Consider the following 16515-nt stretch of genomic DNA (forward strand, 5'->3'; position numbering starts at 1 on the left):
CCTCAAAACCCATCAGGTAAAATTCTCATAAATCTCATAATAGTAGAAATACACTCATTCCATTAGAATTTAAAGTGATTCTTAAGGCCTCTACAGACCTTGCAACATATGTATAGCATGCCATTTTATATAAGGCTTATTATTAACCGGGCAACTAAAATATTAAACAGGAGCTTTCACTGGGCATATAATAATATAATTTGGCTGTGCATTAATATTTTAGCATCAATAAATTTATATTAGCCTCAAATGTAAGCATCATATTATTAAAAACCTGGCAGCAAAATCAAGCCACCCAAAAAAATTATAGGGAACTTGAATTGATAGGTTGGCGTCTAAAATAATAAGTTGGCAACTAATATTGTAAAGCGATCATAAAATTTGGTTGTTTATATATTTTGTACATATACAGAATACCTAAGATACCTATATACCTAAGCTTTAAATACTCCATTTTTAAATAATTTAAATTTAAACATATGCATACCTAGTACTTTGAATTGGCAAATTTCCTAATCCACAAAACACCACAAATTTATTTACCAATAATACCCTACTATACTTGCTATACTTATAGTCGAAATTCCTAATCATGAAACACCTAATGGCCATTATACCATTAGGTCTTTAAATTTTTAATCACTAATGTCAATAGTTACCACTGTGTTCTGCCAGTGTCAAAAGATAGGTGCGACGACGAGCGAAGCGAGGAGGAGCGTGTTAGGTTGACCGTGTAGTGACCAAACAAAATATTTTAAAAGAACTTCATCTTTAAATTAATAGATAGCCGTTTTCTTTTTAAAATGTGCTTCATAAATAGTCGCCAATATAATAATTCAGTTGCCAAATAAATATTTGGTACCTGCCTAAAAATAAACAAAAGCTGTAACGGCATTAAAATACAACTCATATTGATATATTTTATTAAGGCTCCGTTTTTGTTGCCAAACTATTAATTTTAGTACCCATTTCTATTATTTTAAACTACCCAAATTCGATTATTTAGTTGACCGGTTAAATACGTGCCTTTATATAATACTACAGAATAAGTAATAGTACATAGGTACATAGTACTACCGTACAGAAAGGAAACTTCCTACAAAACCGAAGTTTGAAAGCGATTCAGGGACGAATCATACTGTCCGTTTCTTATGTATGATGCTATCCCTTAATTTCGGCTATTTAGGCCATTTAGGGTTGTCAAAATTCAGGTCATTATCTTATCTGTGGTCGTGCACCCAAAAGGGACGTCAATATGTGCCAACCGCCTAATAATTGCTCGGAGCAATGCTGAGCCGAACGGAGCCGAGAATGCCCGAAAGGAGGAGTTTCGCACCCCTGATGATACCTGGCGAAGTAGGAGCAAAAAATTCAATTGACTGATCAAAGGCCGCAATACATTGCATATCGCATGCGATTGTCAGTGACGTCTGGAAAGGCCATTATTGTGCCCTTAAGTCAACGAACTTTGTTTTTAATATGCACGTCACGGCGGGCGCCGCTTCGGAGTCAACAAATGTGGAGTTCCGAATAAAAAGGGACTTATTTAGAGTTGCTCCTATGTTAATCGCCTTTTTTGGTTTTTAATTGGTAGGTACTAATTTAATTTTTTATACCCTTCATAATGGCATGTTGCTATAGTTCGTTTTTTAAGCATTAGAAAAAGACTACGCGATCTTGGGTTATTCCAGTGAGGGACAAAACATACGCAAATGCGACACTGTGATTGGTCGAATTCATTTGTTGCCCACCATAATCCATACTAAAAAAACGGTGGGGAACAAATAAAATGTGAGACTGTGATAAGGACAAACAATAATAGCGCTTTCGCGGTTACTCCTACTGAAAGATACATAAGACTATCCCGTTCGCTCATTTCCCCCACCCATCATGCCTTATCCAGTTAAAATACTAGATTCATGCTGCCGAGTTAGCTTGGTCTGACAGCCGGTGGGAATAGTACTATTCGGACGCATCGCCGCTGTTATCCAGTGAGGAGAAACCGGCTAGTGAAGCAACAATATATTATAATTTCACGGCTATGCCTGCCAATGTTGCAATCCGTCGAAAGAATGCTTGGAATGGCGCGGATTCATAAAACAAGCCTCAATTAAACTATGAATCGTTTGTCTTAATCTGTCATTGTACTTATGTATTTGTAAGAAATGAACAAAAGGAGCCTTGTCATTCTATGAATATGGGGGTAATGGCACGGGTGCGAAACTCCTCCCTTCGGGCAAAGTCGGCTCCGTTCGGCTCAGCATTGCTTCGAGTAATTATTAGGGTTGACACAACTTGACGTCCCTTTGCGAGCACGACCACAGATAAGATGGCTTGAATTTTGACAACCCTAAATAGCTGAAAGGGATGCCACATATTAGAAAAGGACGGCATGATTCGACCTTGAATCGCTGTCAAACTTCGGTTTTGTAGGAAGTTTCCTTTCTGTACTTAATTATTGTGTTTTTTTTTTATAAGTGGATACACAGTTTGGTCGACAGAGTGACCAGCGACTGCTTTTGGTGTGAAGAGATTGGTGTCGTGGCCGAAAGGGCCGCGGCACCATAATTATTCTGTGGTAATGGTAACGCTAAACGTCAACGATATTTGAAGCTATTGCATGCGATATTCGATACATTGCCGATTAGGAATTCGGTGGATGAATCTTTTTACCAAAGCGTTACCGCACGGACAAAGTGCCAAAAATACCAAGACCTTATTGGCCATGTACTTTCACTGTTGTACAACAAGAAATGATAGATGTTGAGTTAATAAATTCGATCATGGGTGTCAATGGTGTCAAATATCGAACGGAGTTAGAAAAGGTGATCGAGTGACCTTTTGCGCGAGACTTTTGTCTGTCAAAAGGTCAAAGTCGTGGGGTAAAAGTTCCTATTAGGGGTCATCCATTAATTACATCACACGTTTAGGGGGGGGGGGGTCAAGAAAATGTGACATGTTGTGACAAGGGGGAGAGGGGAGTCACAAACTTTGTGACGTCACTTTAACTTCATCAGTAACCAAAATTTTATTTTAATCATTTTATTTACTGTACAGTTCAAAAACCAGTTTTTGGAACGATAATCGTTTTTATTAGTTAAATTTTTTTTCATAATCAATTTTGGGTTATAAATTTACTAATATTTTGTCAAAAAATTAATAATACTTAATTCGATTTGCCGATTTCGTTGAAAAAATGTGACGTGAAGGGTGAAACGTGAAACGTGTGTGAAGGGGTTTGCCAAATGTGACCAAGTGTGACAAGGAGGGGGGAGGGGTCAAAAAACCTTGAAATTCGTGTAACGTAATTAATGGATGACCCCTTAACGGCACTTATGCTATTGACGAATAAAAACCGGGCAAGTGCGAGTCGGACTCGCGCACGAAGGGTTCCGTACCATAATGCAAAAAAAAACGGTCACCCATCCAAGTACTCACCCCTCCCGACGTTGCTTAACTTCGGTCAAAAATCACGTTTTCACTTCTCATGCTCAAAAAGTGCACCTTTATGTCGTGCGTAGACGACATAAAATCGCATTTTATGCTCTAGAGCATAAAGTAAAATCATCTATTACGACCCTTGTTGACTTAGCAATAAAGTCCAAATTCTGCCATACAAACTGCCAGCCCTGCCGGCGCGCCCCCGACCGGCGCTCTCCCGATCGGCGTGCCCCGCGCCTCCGACCGGCCCAAGAACAATTTTCTAGTCTTGAATAAATACGTTAAAATAACCTAAAATATTTGATTTTTTGTATATTTTCCTCGCAATCGAAGTGAAAAGCAGAGTGTACAACAAGGGCATAAATGTCCATTTTTACCCTCGTCTACTATTTTGGTCTTCGCTTCGCTCAGACCAAAAAATTGCCTCGGGTATAAATGGGTCACCTTATGCCCTTGTTGTACAATCTACTATTGTTGTATGGGAGCCCCACTTAAATCTTTATTTTATTCTGATTTCAGTATTTGTTGTTAGGGTCTGGCTACTGAAATTTTACCCAAATGTTTGGCGAGAAATTCAAAAAATCTTGGGCTGGTCACACTTTGTGTAGTAGGAATTATAGTTTTGATACTAGAAAATATTTTTGATTTTCTGTGCACACGTAAGGTACCTAAGGATATAAGTTAAATATACGTTGACGTGCACTCAAAGCCAGCTCACATAATTTCTACCACTATGTGAAGTACAGTCAACGATAAACACATATGTTAACACTTTCTCATCATATACCATTGTAACAAGGAGAAAAATGAAATGTAGTGTAAATAAGACCTAGCTCGATCATACCGTAATATTAATGCATCACCAAAAAAATACACAAGTACTATGCCAAATATGCTAAATGCTAAGTATCAAAATATTTATAGAGCACCAACCTTCTAATTTGTTTACATTTGCTTAGGAGTTGTAAACATTGCAGTTTTTCGTTATATAACGCTACACGTCGACTTCGCACATTGTCGTAATTATTTACGAGCTTAAATAATAGTTTGCGAACCTCACTCAGTATAGACATTATTAATATTACTTAAAATAAACCCCTTATAAACCGCAAACAATTTGAATGAATGACATAAATTGTCAACTGACTTTTAGCTTTTTTTTCAAATCATAGACAATTGGTGATACAACAACGAAATATCTGTCAACAATTTTTGGCTAGCCAGACTCTATAGCGGCAACAGAAATACATCATCTGTGAAAATTTCAACTGTCTAGCTATCACGGTTCGTGAGATTACAGCCTGGTGACAGACGGACGGACAGCGGAGTCTTAGTAATAGGGTCCCGTTTTACCCTTTGGGTACGGAACCCTAAAAAGTACTTAAAGTGTCGCAAGAAGTGCCGGTCAGTGGAGTATAGGCAGTGATACTGATAATCATACTGATTTTTCTTATATGCTATAGTTCGTTTTTAGGGTTCCGTACCCAAAGGGTAAAACGGGACCCTATTACTAAGACTTCGCTGTCCGTCCGTCCGTCCGTCCGTCCGTCCGTCTGTCACCAGGCTGTATCTCACGAACCGTGATAGCTAGACAGTTGAAATTTTCACAGATGATGTATTTCTATTGCCGCTATAACAACAAATACTAAAAACAGAATAAAATAAAGATTTAAGTGGGGCTCCCATACAGCAAACGTGATTTTTGACCAAAGTTAAGCAACGTCGGGCGTGGTCAGTACTTGGATGGGTGACCGTTTTCTTTTTGCATTTTTTTCCGTTTTTTTTTGCATTATGGTACGGAACCCTTCGTGCGCGAGTCCGACTCGCACTTGTTTAGCATTAGAAAAGAGGTAAACAATCTTGTCGTGTCTTTATATTAAAAAACACTTGAAAAATAAGTCACGGTAAATATGTATGTAACAATTATGTTATGAATCATACGATTTATGATTATAATGATGAATTTGCACGCTTGCATGCAAGCTAGGTACATGATCTGTAACACCATATTGTAACATCCCCATACTGTATCAATGCAAATAAATAATTTCTGATTTCTGATTATTTACATTATTTTGCTTTCATAAGTAAAAGACACGTCAAGATCGCGAGAAGGCTAGAATGATGATGATGATCGATGATGATGTTATAATAATAACGTGAAAACCTAAACCCAGGAAAATGAGGGTTAGTACTAAAATTAGAATTTGCAAAAGAAACCTCAGTTTCTTTTATTTTTTACAGGATTTTTTTTTGTTTGTACTTAAACTTTTAAGTAGTTTTAAGGGTATAAAGGTTAACGCAAATATAAAATTATTTCAAATATTTTATTGTATAAGGAACGTAAATATAAAATCTCATTTATTATGACTATTTATTAAGTACATAAAATCTTATTATGACTTAAGCAAACATAAACAAAAAAAACATAATTTTGAATATATCTATGTGATGTAAAGTATAAATTATTAATGAACATAAATTTTAGAAATTCATTTTTGTAATGTATAGTATATATTATAATATATTCGTAGAATTTAGATTCCAATATGTGACGTTATCTATGAAAAGGGACCTTATTGTTGATGGCGCTTACGCCATTATTAACGATGCTCGATATAAATCAATGCCGCGCGACGATGTGAGGCGTAAGCGCCATCGACAATAAGGTCCCTTTTCATAGATAATGCGCCATATATGATTTACATAGCAAATTAAACAGACAGCCAATTTTGAAAAATATGTACCGATATCACGAACAAATCAAGACTTCATGTATTTGTATAATGTGTACCTACTCAACGATATTTAGGTACCTACTTGGTGGTATATTTTAAAATTGGCCATCGGCAATCGGCATACGTATTATATTGACTCATATGAGTATTGACAATTTAGTGTGACGTCACCATCTGCAATTATACTCTGTATCTTTAGGTATTTCAATAAAAGTAAACAAAATCTACCCTCAAATGGCTTCTTAAGCCAGTTGAGGGTAGATGAAAACATTACATGATCAAATAATGTAGGTTAAAGTCAGGCCGTTCAGTGACAGATCCAGACGGTTTTGTATTTGGTTGGTTAACCAATAAATGTTGTAACTACCCGAACATGTACAAATTGTTTGTTTACTGTTATTTAAATACCTAAACATACAGACTAGGATAGGTAGTCTTTATATTAACAACATCCCTGCGTTTAGAGCATTTCCTGAAGGCAACTAACTTAGTAATACATAATTAATATTGCTATATAGTATTCATATTAAAAAGCGTCCTATATTTTTGCTGAACGTAAGTAAGGACGAAGAATTTCGTTCATTGAACCCGCCATTTGCTGTCTCTATCGCACGCGCGTGATTATATAGCTTTCCCGCCCATGATGCCGGCGGTCAATGCCACTGTGCGAGCGGGACAGGGATATAATTATGCGTGTGCAATAGAGATAGGTAATGGAGGAGGAAGAATAGTCTGCATCGATTTTGATAGCCCACGCAGTGCAAGTGTTATTTCTACGTCATAATTTCATAGAAGTTTGACGTTTAAAATAACATTTGCACTGCGTGGGCTATCAAGATCGCTGAAGACTTTTCTTGGTCTAATTCTATTAAACGTTGTACAGCAAAAAGTTAAGACACCATTTAGGCATGTTTATTGATATATTAACTTATGATTATGACTTATTTTACTTTAATATATTTACAATTTTACGCCGAGACAGAGTGGCTTGACAATAAAATATTAATTGCAATAATTTAGCATGAAGAAATATCAACTTTATGGAATACGTCGTAAGGACCAATTTACAAGTATAGTATGAGTTTTCTCAAATGATTTTTACGCCTAAGACCCTAATCTGTTAAACAAAAGCCATTGGTTATTATATGACGAGCCCAAGCTTCCAACTTTGGCGCGTGGCAAAACAACAATGCCGTTTAAAAAGCAACTATATCACGATAGTAATAAAGTTCAAATATGAGCGTTGTTTATTCTCGCCTTCATTGGGGCGGTCGACCATACTACATTACCAAAACATGTTATCTCGAATGAGCTGTTACATAGATTGGAACTTTAATACTATCACGATACGGTTGCTTTTTAACCGCATTGTTTAACAGATTAGGGTCTTAGGCGTAAAAATCATTTGAGAACATTCAAACTATAGCCATAAATCTTTGTGCTCCAGCTAGAATGATATATTACATTGATATTGGCCATATTAACATTGCCAAGATACATTTAGGCCTATAAATATGTACATATACAATGTATGTCTTTCAAAATATAATTACGTATTGCTTTTACGCGACATTGTACCATGTTTTAGCCGTTTGAGATATTTGCATCATTTTTTAAATACATTTTGTAGTTGTACAAACTATTTATTATAGCATTAGTATACCCTTAGGTACGACTTTATACTAGGTGTAGTAACTTAATGCGCAAAATATTCTAACATTCCGGCATATTTTATTTTATGGCAAAGTTAAGCGCGAACCGAACAACAAAACTTCGATGTTGGTATGGCGTACCTATCATATTTAGTTATATTCTTATATCGGGTCCATAAACCGTACCATTTTTAACATACAAAACGTTCAAATCTCACATTGACCGCAGTCAACGCTTCTCTAACAAGTTATATTTACATATATGACAAATACATCGTTACGATGAAAAGGTATATATGTATTTAGGTATTTTCACTTTCGTCATATTGAGAAGTCTTCTAATAGTTTTAATTTACATCGCTCTCCCATAAAGTATCAAACCAATCACCGAAAGGGCCCTTTTTATACGGAACTACATATTTTATGTATGTACATGTACAATTCAGTGCTGTTGTTCCCATATTTTAAAAATATACGTCAGAAAAAATTAGACAATCTAATATTTAGCATAAGTTTTGGCTGTTTCCTATGGTCCATTTTCTATGGGAGGGTAATTTTTTTTTTGTGATTTTGGGGTTGGTTCCATTGGTTGCTTAGTATAATCCCAAAACGTCCCTGGCAACGGGAATACAGTTATTTTTTAGCCACCGTGTATATCTTCATATTTATAGATGTTGGCTAAGTTAATCTTGTTGCAATGCAGTCTATTTTTTCCTTGTTTCCTACCTATTGTCTCACTCTATTACTATCCAAGGCAGTTACAAATTAGAGATCATTAAAGAATAACTTAAATCAATTTATTGATTGGAATAACGAAGTTTATAATTTTTTTTTATAGGTACATGTATTTTTATGGGTTATTTTATTATGTAAAATTCATTGACTTTCTAATTCTTGTAATATGATAACTATACTCTGTATCTTTAGGTATTTAAATAAAAGTAAACAAAATCTACCCTCAAATGGCTCCTTAAGCCAGTTGAGGGTAGATGAAAACATAACATGATTAAATAATGTAGGTTAAAGTCAGGTCGTTCAGTGACTGATCCAGGCGATTTTGTATTTGGTTGGTTAACCAATAAATGTTATAACTACCCGAAAATTTACAAATTGTTTGTTTACTTTTATTTAAATACCTAAAGATACAGAGTATAGTATACAGAGGGCTTACCGCGAAAACCGATAAACCAAATATTTTCGATTTTCGTGCTAACTGTGTTTTGTGATGTCGGTTTCATTAGTAGGGCCATAAGTATTGAATAGCATATGTTATTTTATTTAAATGTATATAAAACTAACCTAAATGAACAAAACGTACAAATAGAGTAATATAGATAGGCACCAAAACTATCAATTATTAAAATTGTATTGTTGATACTATCGAAAAAAGTAAGTAAGTAGTAAGTCAAAGTACCAAAATTACAATAATTGAAGAAGTGCCAAATATAGGTAGTTTTACCCTACAGAAAAAATCATATTGACAGTTGATTACAATTTTATAGAATGTAATATGTAGGTAATGTATCTTTGTGTTTGAAATTTATTTGCACTTAAAAAGCCCATAACTAAACAAAGTATGTAAAGTACATTAACTAATGTAGTTTTAATAGTTAATTGAATGACTATTTAATTATATTTCATTTATACTCCTCATTATTTGTACAAAAATAATTAGTTGTTGATAATAAAAATGTTATCTTGTACCAGTAATCATCTGGGAGTGTCTTGTTTAAAATGTGACGTTATCTATGTAAAGGGACCTTATTGTTGATGGCGCTTACGCCATTATTAACGATGCCCCGATATAAATTCAATGCCGCGCGACGCTGTGCGGCGTAAGCGCCATCGATAATAAGGTCCCTTTTCATAGATAATGCCCCAAATATTCTGTTTTATGTTATCAATACAAACCTATTTAAGATTATTTTTCTATTTTTTTAGAACAGCAGTTTTTGGAATTTCCGCAAAAATGTCTTTGAGCTTGGATAGATAATCATTGTAAATTAATGTTTACCATTGGCTCCATTGACTCCATTGGTTGCCGCCTCTTCCATGCTCTTCAAATGGAACGGGCTGATGGTGAACACCTCATTCTTCACCAGATCCTCGATATTCTCACCTCCGTAAGAAAGCAGCGGTGATATCTCCACGTCTACATCATCTTTGATAATACCACCAGCTTCCCTGATGTATTTTCTGTGTAACCTTAGAAGATCCTGTCTAGCGGTCGACGGGCAATCTTTACCGGCTGAATCGGCATTCTTTAAAGCAGAGAACTCAACGTCTCTTGCTACTTCTAAGCAAATGAATTTCTCAGCGAATTCAAACACATCAAAGATGAATTTCTCCATTTTAATACCGTTAGGCTCCGTTGGCTTCTGCCGGACACCGTTCTCATCTACGTATGGGATCTTCTTTTTAGCAACATGGAGCTTTAGCTTGCTTTCAAAGTTTGATATTTTCTTTAAGAAATCAGATGAGAAGTAGTGATTACAGATGTTACCGGCAGAGAATGTAAGTCTTCCGTCAGGATTCCTCCTTTCAGCAGCTTCGTCACTGAGCTCCGAGTATTCCACCACTTTGTAATGTCCGTTGACTCTGCACACAACTCCAACGGCTTCACTCGGTGAAGATTTTTGGACAACTTTAGCAGCACAGTCCGCATTTCTGCTCAAGCAGTAACCAATGAATACTGGATCGGCAACTTTAATGAGGATGTTATCGACTGAATGTGCGTGTAAATGTTCGACACCTCGTCGGGAAATGTCATCCAGCATTCCTTGGGTTTTTAAGGCACGGTACAGACCCCCGTTCCCATCAGGGGCTGAAGCTAACTGGTATTTCTCATCCAATAGTATTTTACCATTGAAATCAAAGCATGGAAGTCTTCCCTGTTCAAAAAACACAATGTTTTCCTCCTCTAAGCCAAAGAATGAGTGATCCTTAAAGAACTCGGCTGTGGGAGACATAGTATGTTCAGAAGTCATGATATACCAAGTGATTTTACCTTCTTTTCCAGTCCTTTCCTCAGCCATTTTCTGCAACCGAACTATCCGTTCAGCTTGAATTTGGAACAGAGTTTTTTGCGACGGTAAACCGACGTTGTACATTCCTTTGGGGTGTCCAAAACCTAGTCGGGTCGCCTGCCCGCCAGCGAGTAGCAAAACACCAACTTTTCCCTCAGAAATCTCTCTAAAGCCTATATTTTCATATTCCTCTATTTTTTCCCTGCTCAAACTCGGCACGGCTTCGTAATGGGACTGAGGAATCGGCTTTAAATCGTCGTCCAGTTTCTCCGCAATAACTTTCGACGACTCCATAGCTCTATGGAAAATATCATTCATTTCCACAAAGTCGATTTTTCTGAGCTCTCCCGCCAATTGTTCGCGCTCATTTTCACTTATCTGCGGCCAGTATTTGATCAGGTGTTCTTGACGGTGACACTTGAGTTGGGACAACAAGTCTTCGTAAGACATCGCGGTTCGGAGTTGCGGACTATAGTGAACCGATCAAATTTATTGTATCTTATCGAGTGCGATCGGCGCGATTAGAAAGTGAATACTGACTAGCAGTCCGCAAGGCGTGTGGAAACATTTCTGGGTTCTCCCACCACTGTTGGAAACACGTCGTCGGCGTTCAGCTGACATTTTCGCGATTTTTTTAATATTTACAAATGAAGCACTACTACTACTATTAAAATGTTGCATACTGTCAAATGTTTATAAAAAAACTTTAGTCTTCATTGGCGTTTAGCCACAGCAAAACAACTTCAGATGCTAATAAAAGACGCAATGTATTTAAATAATTCAAAGATTTCAAATTAGGAATCACAATGGAATATACTAGTAATTGAAACAGTGACAGAGACTGTCAAAACGTTAACGTTCTGAAACTTTTGAATATTGTTTTATATTATCATACAACATTAAGTTTCTCTTTTATTACAATAGTATATATTATAAAAATATTATGTTAAAATACAAATCTTAATTATCTCTAAGTTAACTACATGAAGGTCAAGGATTTTACAATATCTAAATATTTCGTTACAGGTTTTGTTGTATGATTGTATAGAGTTTTTGAACATAAAGAATTCGTTTTGTCTATGGAATATTGGATTGGATAGTTCAAGAATACACCTTGGAATTAAATCATTGATATCTTTTTCGGGCTCATATAATCATACTTTAATCATATTTAAATCAATTGCTATTTATATGGATAAACTTTATTTCACGCGAAATAAAGTAATCTCCTTGAACACAAGCCATTTTGTCTATTGCTCGTAACTGGCAGCCATGCGCTAGGTATGTCAAAAGAAGATGTCAAATGGTTACTCAGGAAACATAATTTATTTATTACTGGTTATCGTTGAATTTCTACTCAAAATAATATTCAGTGTGAGTAAAACGTTACTCGTGGTTTTAGAGCAAATACTAAGAAGCTTGTTAAATGTGAACATGACTGAAACAGCGAAAAAAAGCAAACGTGCCAACGACCCAAGCAATAACCAAACTATTGCAAACCGTGGCCTTATCAGCGCAAACTGGCAGAAATTTCTATCAAGTAACCTAATTTCGGACAAGAAAATTGAAAAACCTTTGCAAGAAAACTCGAAGGATCACTTTACGGGAACTTTTAGACGCGCACGTAAGAAGAAAGCTAAAACCCAGGTGCTTGTACGAAATGAGCTAAAAACGCTTGATATCACTAAAGAAACTAAAGTTAAAGCTAGCAACAGTGACAATATAGCTGATGTCGAACATACAGTTCCTAAAAAACAGGATAATAATAGTAAAAACAAATTAACTAAATTCATAGCTATAGATTGTGAAATGGTGGGAATAGGATACGATGGAAACGACAACATGCTAGCCAGGGTATCTTTAGTGAACAAATTCGGTGACTGTATATATGATAAGTTTGTTAAACCGAGGGAAGAGATCATAGATTACCGAACAAGTGTGTCTGGAGTCAGAAAAGAGGACTTAATTAACGGCGAAGACTTTGCTAAAGTGCAGAAAGATGTGGCGGAGATGATTCGAGGCAAGATTCTAGTCGGGCACTCCTTGAAGCATGATCTGAGTGTATTATTCCTCTCGCACCCTAAAAGGAGTATCAGAGACACATCTAGATATAAACCATTTAGAAAGGTGAGTTTATTTTATATTATGCCTATTATTGAAACAAACTAAACATAAAAGTACTGTAATACACTGGATTGGATGTTAACACGTTCAGTGCCTGCGCGAGCTACGCACTACGAGCGTAGCAGATAACACGGGCAAAACTGTATGTAGCAGAAAGTGCCTACGAACAGAGAACCTGCCTAGTGGGTCGCTGGCAGTGAATGTGTTAACTGGTAAAGCTGATTCAAGGCCCAGTGGTTTTATTCTTCTCTCTCTTCACTTCTAAAGGCCTGTCTCCATATTGCGCGGCAAACTAACGAACATTGGCTCGCGAGCCAACCCGGTATCCATTGTGCACGGCTGCCTCGTTAGCCAATGTTCGTTAGTTTGCTGCGCAATATGGAGACAGGCCTTTAGACATGTTAAACTTATTTTACTTTCTATATTCTGTCTATACACTACAATCAATTTAATTCAAACATAAATATCCATAAGATTGTTAGTGATTACACATTTACAAGACTTAACAAATTCACTGCCCCCGACGCACATGTGCGTCCACCTTCATACAAGTTTGTTCCTAGGCCACGCCCCAGTGAATGCGTTCAAAACTCAAATCTTATGTTAAAAGTCTATTATTTATGAAGTTAGAACAAAAACGGCAACCCCACTACTGTGGAGATGGTGCACTATGTATGAGGTGTTCTTTCATGTTTCATATTACCTACACTGGGTCTCTCCTGGAAAGTAACTTTTTTATGTTTGTAAAATTTTTCTTTTTAATATTTTTTTTAATGGGTTTTGTCACACAGTGACAATGTCACCCCCATAATGAGATCTAATAGTAATAATGATATAGTAGTGAAGTATTACCTACATCACTACATCACATACATCACAGTGACTTGGATTTCTAACTACAATGCATAAAGTAATCCAAAATTTTCAATGACTTCAAGGGTGCCATAGTAAGTTCAGTATGACCTACATATTTATATCTATACCAAAATTAGACAATTTCTATCAAAATTTCTCAAATAACATCACCCAATTATTTACAGATAACCAAAGGCAGCACACCATCCCTAAAACGTCTAGCGAAAGACATCCTCGGCATAGAGATCCAGCACGGAGAGCACAGCTCCGTCGAAGATGCCCGGGCCGCGATGCAGCTTTACTGCACCGTAGCTAAGGAGTGGGAGAGGATGAACAGTGAGAAGAGAGGGTATAGGAAAGAGGCTTAACATTAAGCCATTTGTTTTAGTATGTCGTTTTCCTTACAGAATTTAACAACCGGAGTCGCCTTTGAGAGCTTACTCCTCTGTCAAAAACCTTGCCCAAATAGCCTGGTCCACACACGGTGAGCATACGCGCGATATTTCCTCGCGCGTATGCTCGCTCTGTATGGACCCGGCTTGGTTATACTCATTGTATGGACTGACATTTATCTGACATGGCTATTTGTACGTTACATACAAATAGCCATACATTTGACGTGCCCCTCCCCCGCAAAAACCGGCAGACTGTTTTGTACAGAAAATGACAAGGTGACTCTGGTTGTTTAATTCTCTAAGGGTCACTTGCACCATTCACTAACCCGGGATTAACCGGTTAAACCTGGAGTTACCATGGTTACCAGTACAATTAGACACTGGGTTAAGTGGGTTAACGGTTTAACCCCAGGTTAGTGGGATGGTGCAAGTGGCGCTAAGTCTTTTTGAGACAATTTTGTGCATAGAAACCAAATGGAATGAAATAACTTGATTTAAGTCATTTTACGGACAGAATTTTACTCTCGTTGTCGATTTTATTTACGTCAGATTTCGATAAAATTTGGTTGATACGTAAGACCCACCATTTAAAGATTCCCAATTTTTAATTTGAATCTTTATTCATAAGGAAATTGGAACGAATTTCGTTTGTTTTAAACAGCAATGAAACAAAAGAAATGCTACTTTATTTGGTTCATGAAAGGTTCAAATTAGATTGCAACGAATATGTAGATTCTGATGGACATTTTAGTCTCAGGAGGATAGAGTTCCCTATTCTGTACATAATAATTGCAATCTCACCATATGCCCTAAGCTGTCTTCTATTGAGTTACGTAACTGAATAACTCAATGAAAAAAATTACATACATTTATTTTTCCCAAATTGGAATTTCGTTTTTATTTTGCCTTGAATAAGGAGCTTTTCCAACCAGCCAAATTATATCCAATTCTAACAAAATTTATTCGAAAAATAAAAATCTGCTCTTTGTTTTTTTACCAATCTGTAATCATAATTTGTGGTTTCTAAATATATTGTCATCTCAGCTGATGAGTGGTACAGATGTAAAGTGTCATTCGATGGAACTTGCTAACTATGTAAACATACCGCCATATTGAAACTGTCAAAAATGATGAATTTACTAGTGACTTTTGTTTACATAGTTAGCAAGTTCTATAGAATGACACTTTAGTGCATAATTGTTTTCCATCGTATTTTCTCGGAATCGTTCGTATTTGTCATGCTACTTCAGTCAACCTCCTTTTTGTACCGAGACTGACTGAAATAGCAAGACACGTTCTTAAGTTTCCGTGATAACACGATGGAAAATAATTATGCACTACATCTACATATAATTGATTTTGGATGATGAAACTTTAGAGTTGTTAAGGTACATTTAATATCAACTTTCAAATTGTGTTAAATTGGTGATAACATTCTTTAAGGCATAAATTATATATTTAGAAAAAAGAGCTACCTACTCATTTTTATGAAATAAATAAAACTATGCATTGTAATCCCACAGGTTTGGTGATGATACTGATGATTAAACCATTTTGTAGGTGCAGCTTTTCTTGTTTTTCTTAATTTTAGAATATGTATTTTTATACCTATAGTATTTCTTGACCAAGAAATCCATCTGCTGATCCAGCAAACACAGTAAACAAGATCTGCAGTTCATGTCATCATTTTACAAGTTTTACATGTACAATGTTGCAGTGCATGGGGCCCGTTTCTCAAAAGCTTGTAACTTGTAATACAAGCGGATGTCACTTTTTGACAGCTTTTGTTAGAAAGGGACTCCCACTTGTATTATAAGTTACAAGCTTTTGAGAAACGGGCCTGAACGGACTTGTAAAATTGTAGTTGTAACTTTAGATCTACAACAAGCAACAAGACATACAAAACAAAAAGTATGTTACAGTGTGTTCAAAATGTCGTCAAAGTTTTCCTTTCTTTTTTGTGAATATTTTGTATTGTTTGTACCAAAAGACTTTGTCTTTTTGAAGTGAAAACTTCTTTAGCGGCACTGTGCACTTTTTGTGATGGGGAAAAATCTTTAACTCGCGACAGCGTAAGACGCTTCGTAAGACGGACACGTGACCTGATCGAAAAACTGGTACAATGTCATTGAGTTTTCACTTCTGCCGGCACTCCCGGAGTGCAACCCGTTGTTTTTTTTAAGTAATTCACGCTGCTCAAATATAATTACAATCCAAAACCGTTTAAGCGCCAATCAGGGCCTTTTCTTACGGAACAACATATTTATTGTACAATATTGGTTTA

At 36.3% G+C, this 16515-nt stretch overlaps 2 protein-coding genes across 2 annotated transcripts; one reads left to right on the forward strand and one right to left on the reverse strand.

The window, feature by feature from the left end:
- Nucleotides 1-5754: 5754 nt before the first annotated feature.
- Nucleotides 5755-11563, reverse strand: LOC134802379 (UDP-N-acetylhexosamine pyrophosphorylase-like protein 1). Its single transcript, XM_063775015.1, has one exon. The coding sequence runs from the start codon at nt 11305-11307 to the stop codon at nt 9835-9837; it is 1473 nt and encodes a 490-aa protein (XP_063631085.1). The 5' UTR covers nt 11308-11563; the 3' UTR covers nt 5755-9834.
- Nucleotides 11564-12117: 554 nt separating this feature from the next.
- Nucleotides 12118-15990, forward strand: LOC134802549 (uncharacterized). Its single transcript, XM_063775203.1, has 2 exons — nt 12118-12984; nt 14022-15990. The coding sequence occupies exons 1-2, from the start codon at nt 12154-12156 to the stop codon at nt 14202-14204; spliced, it is 1014 nt and encodes a 337-aa protein (XP_063631273.1). The 5' UTR covers nt 12118-12153; the 3' UTR covers nt 14205-15990.
- The last annotated feature ends 525 nt before the right edge of the window (nt 15991-16515 follow it).

Source organism: Cydia splendana, chromosome 24 (genome assembly GCF_910591565.1).
Source record: "Cydia splendana chromosome 24, ilCydSple1.2, whole genome shotgun sequence".
Taxonomy (NCBI): Eukaryota; Metazoa; Arthropoda; class Insecta; order Lepidoptera; family Tortricidae; genus Cydia; species Cydia splendana.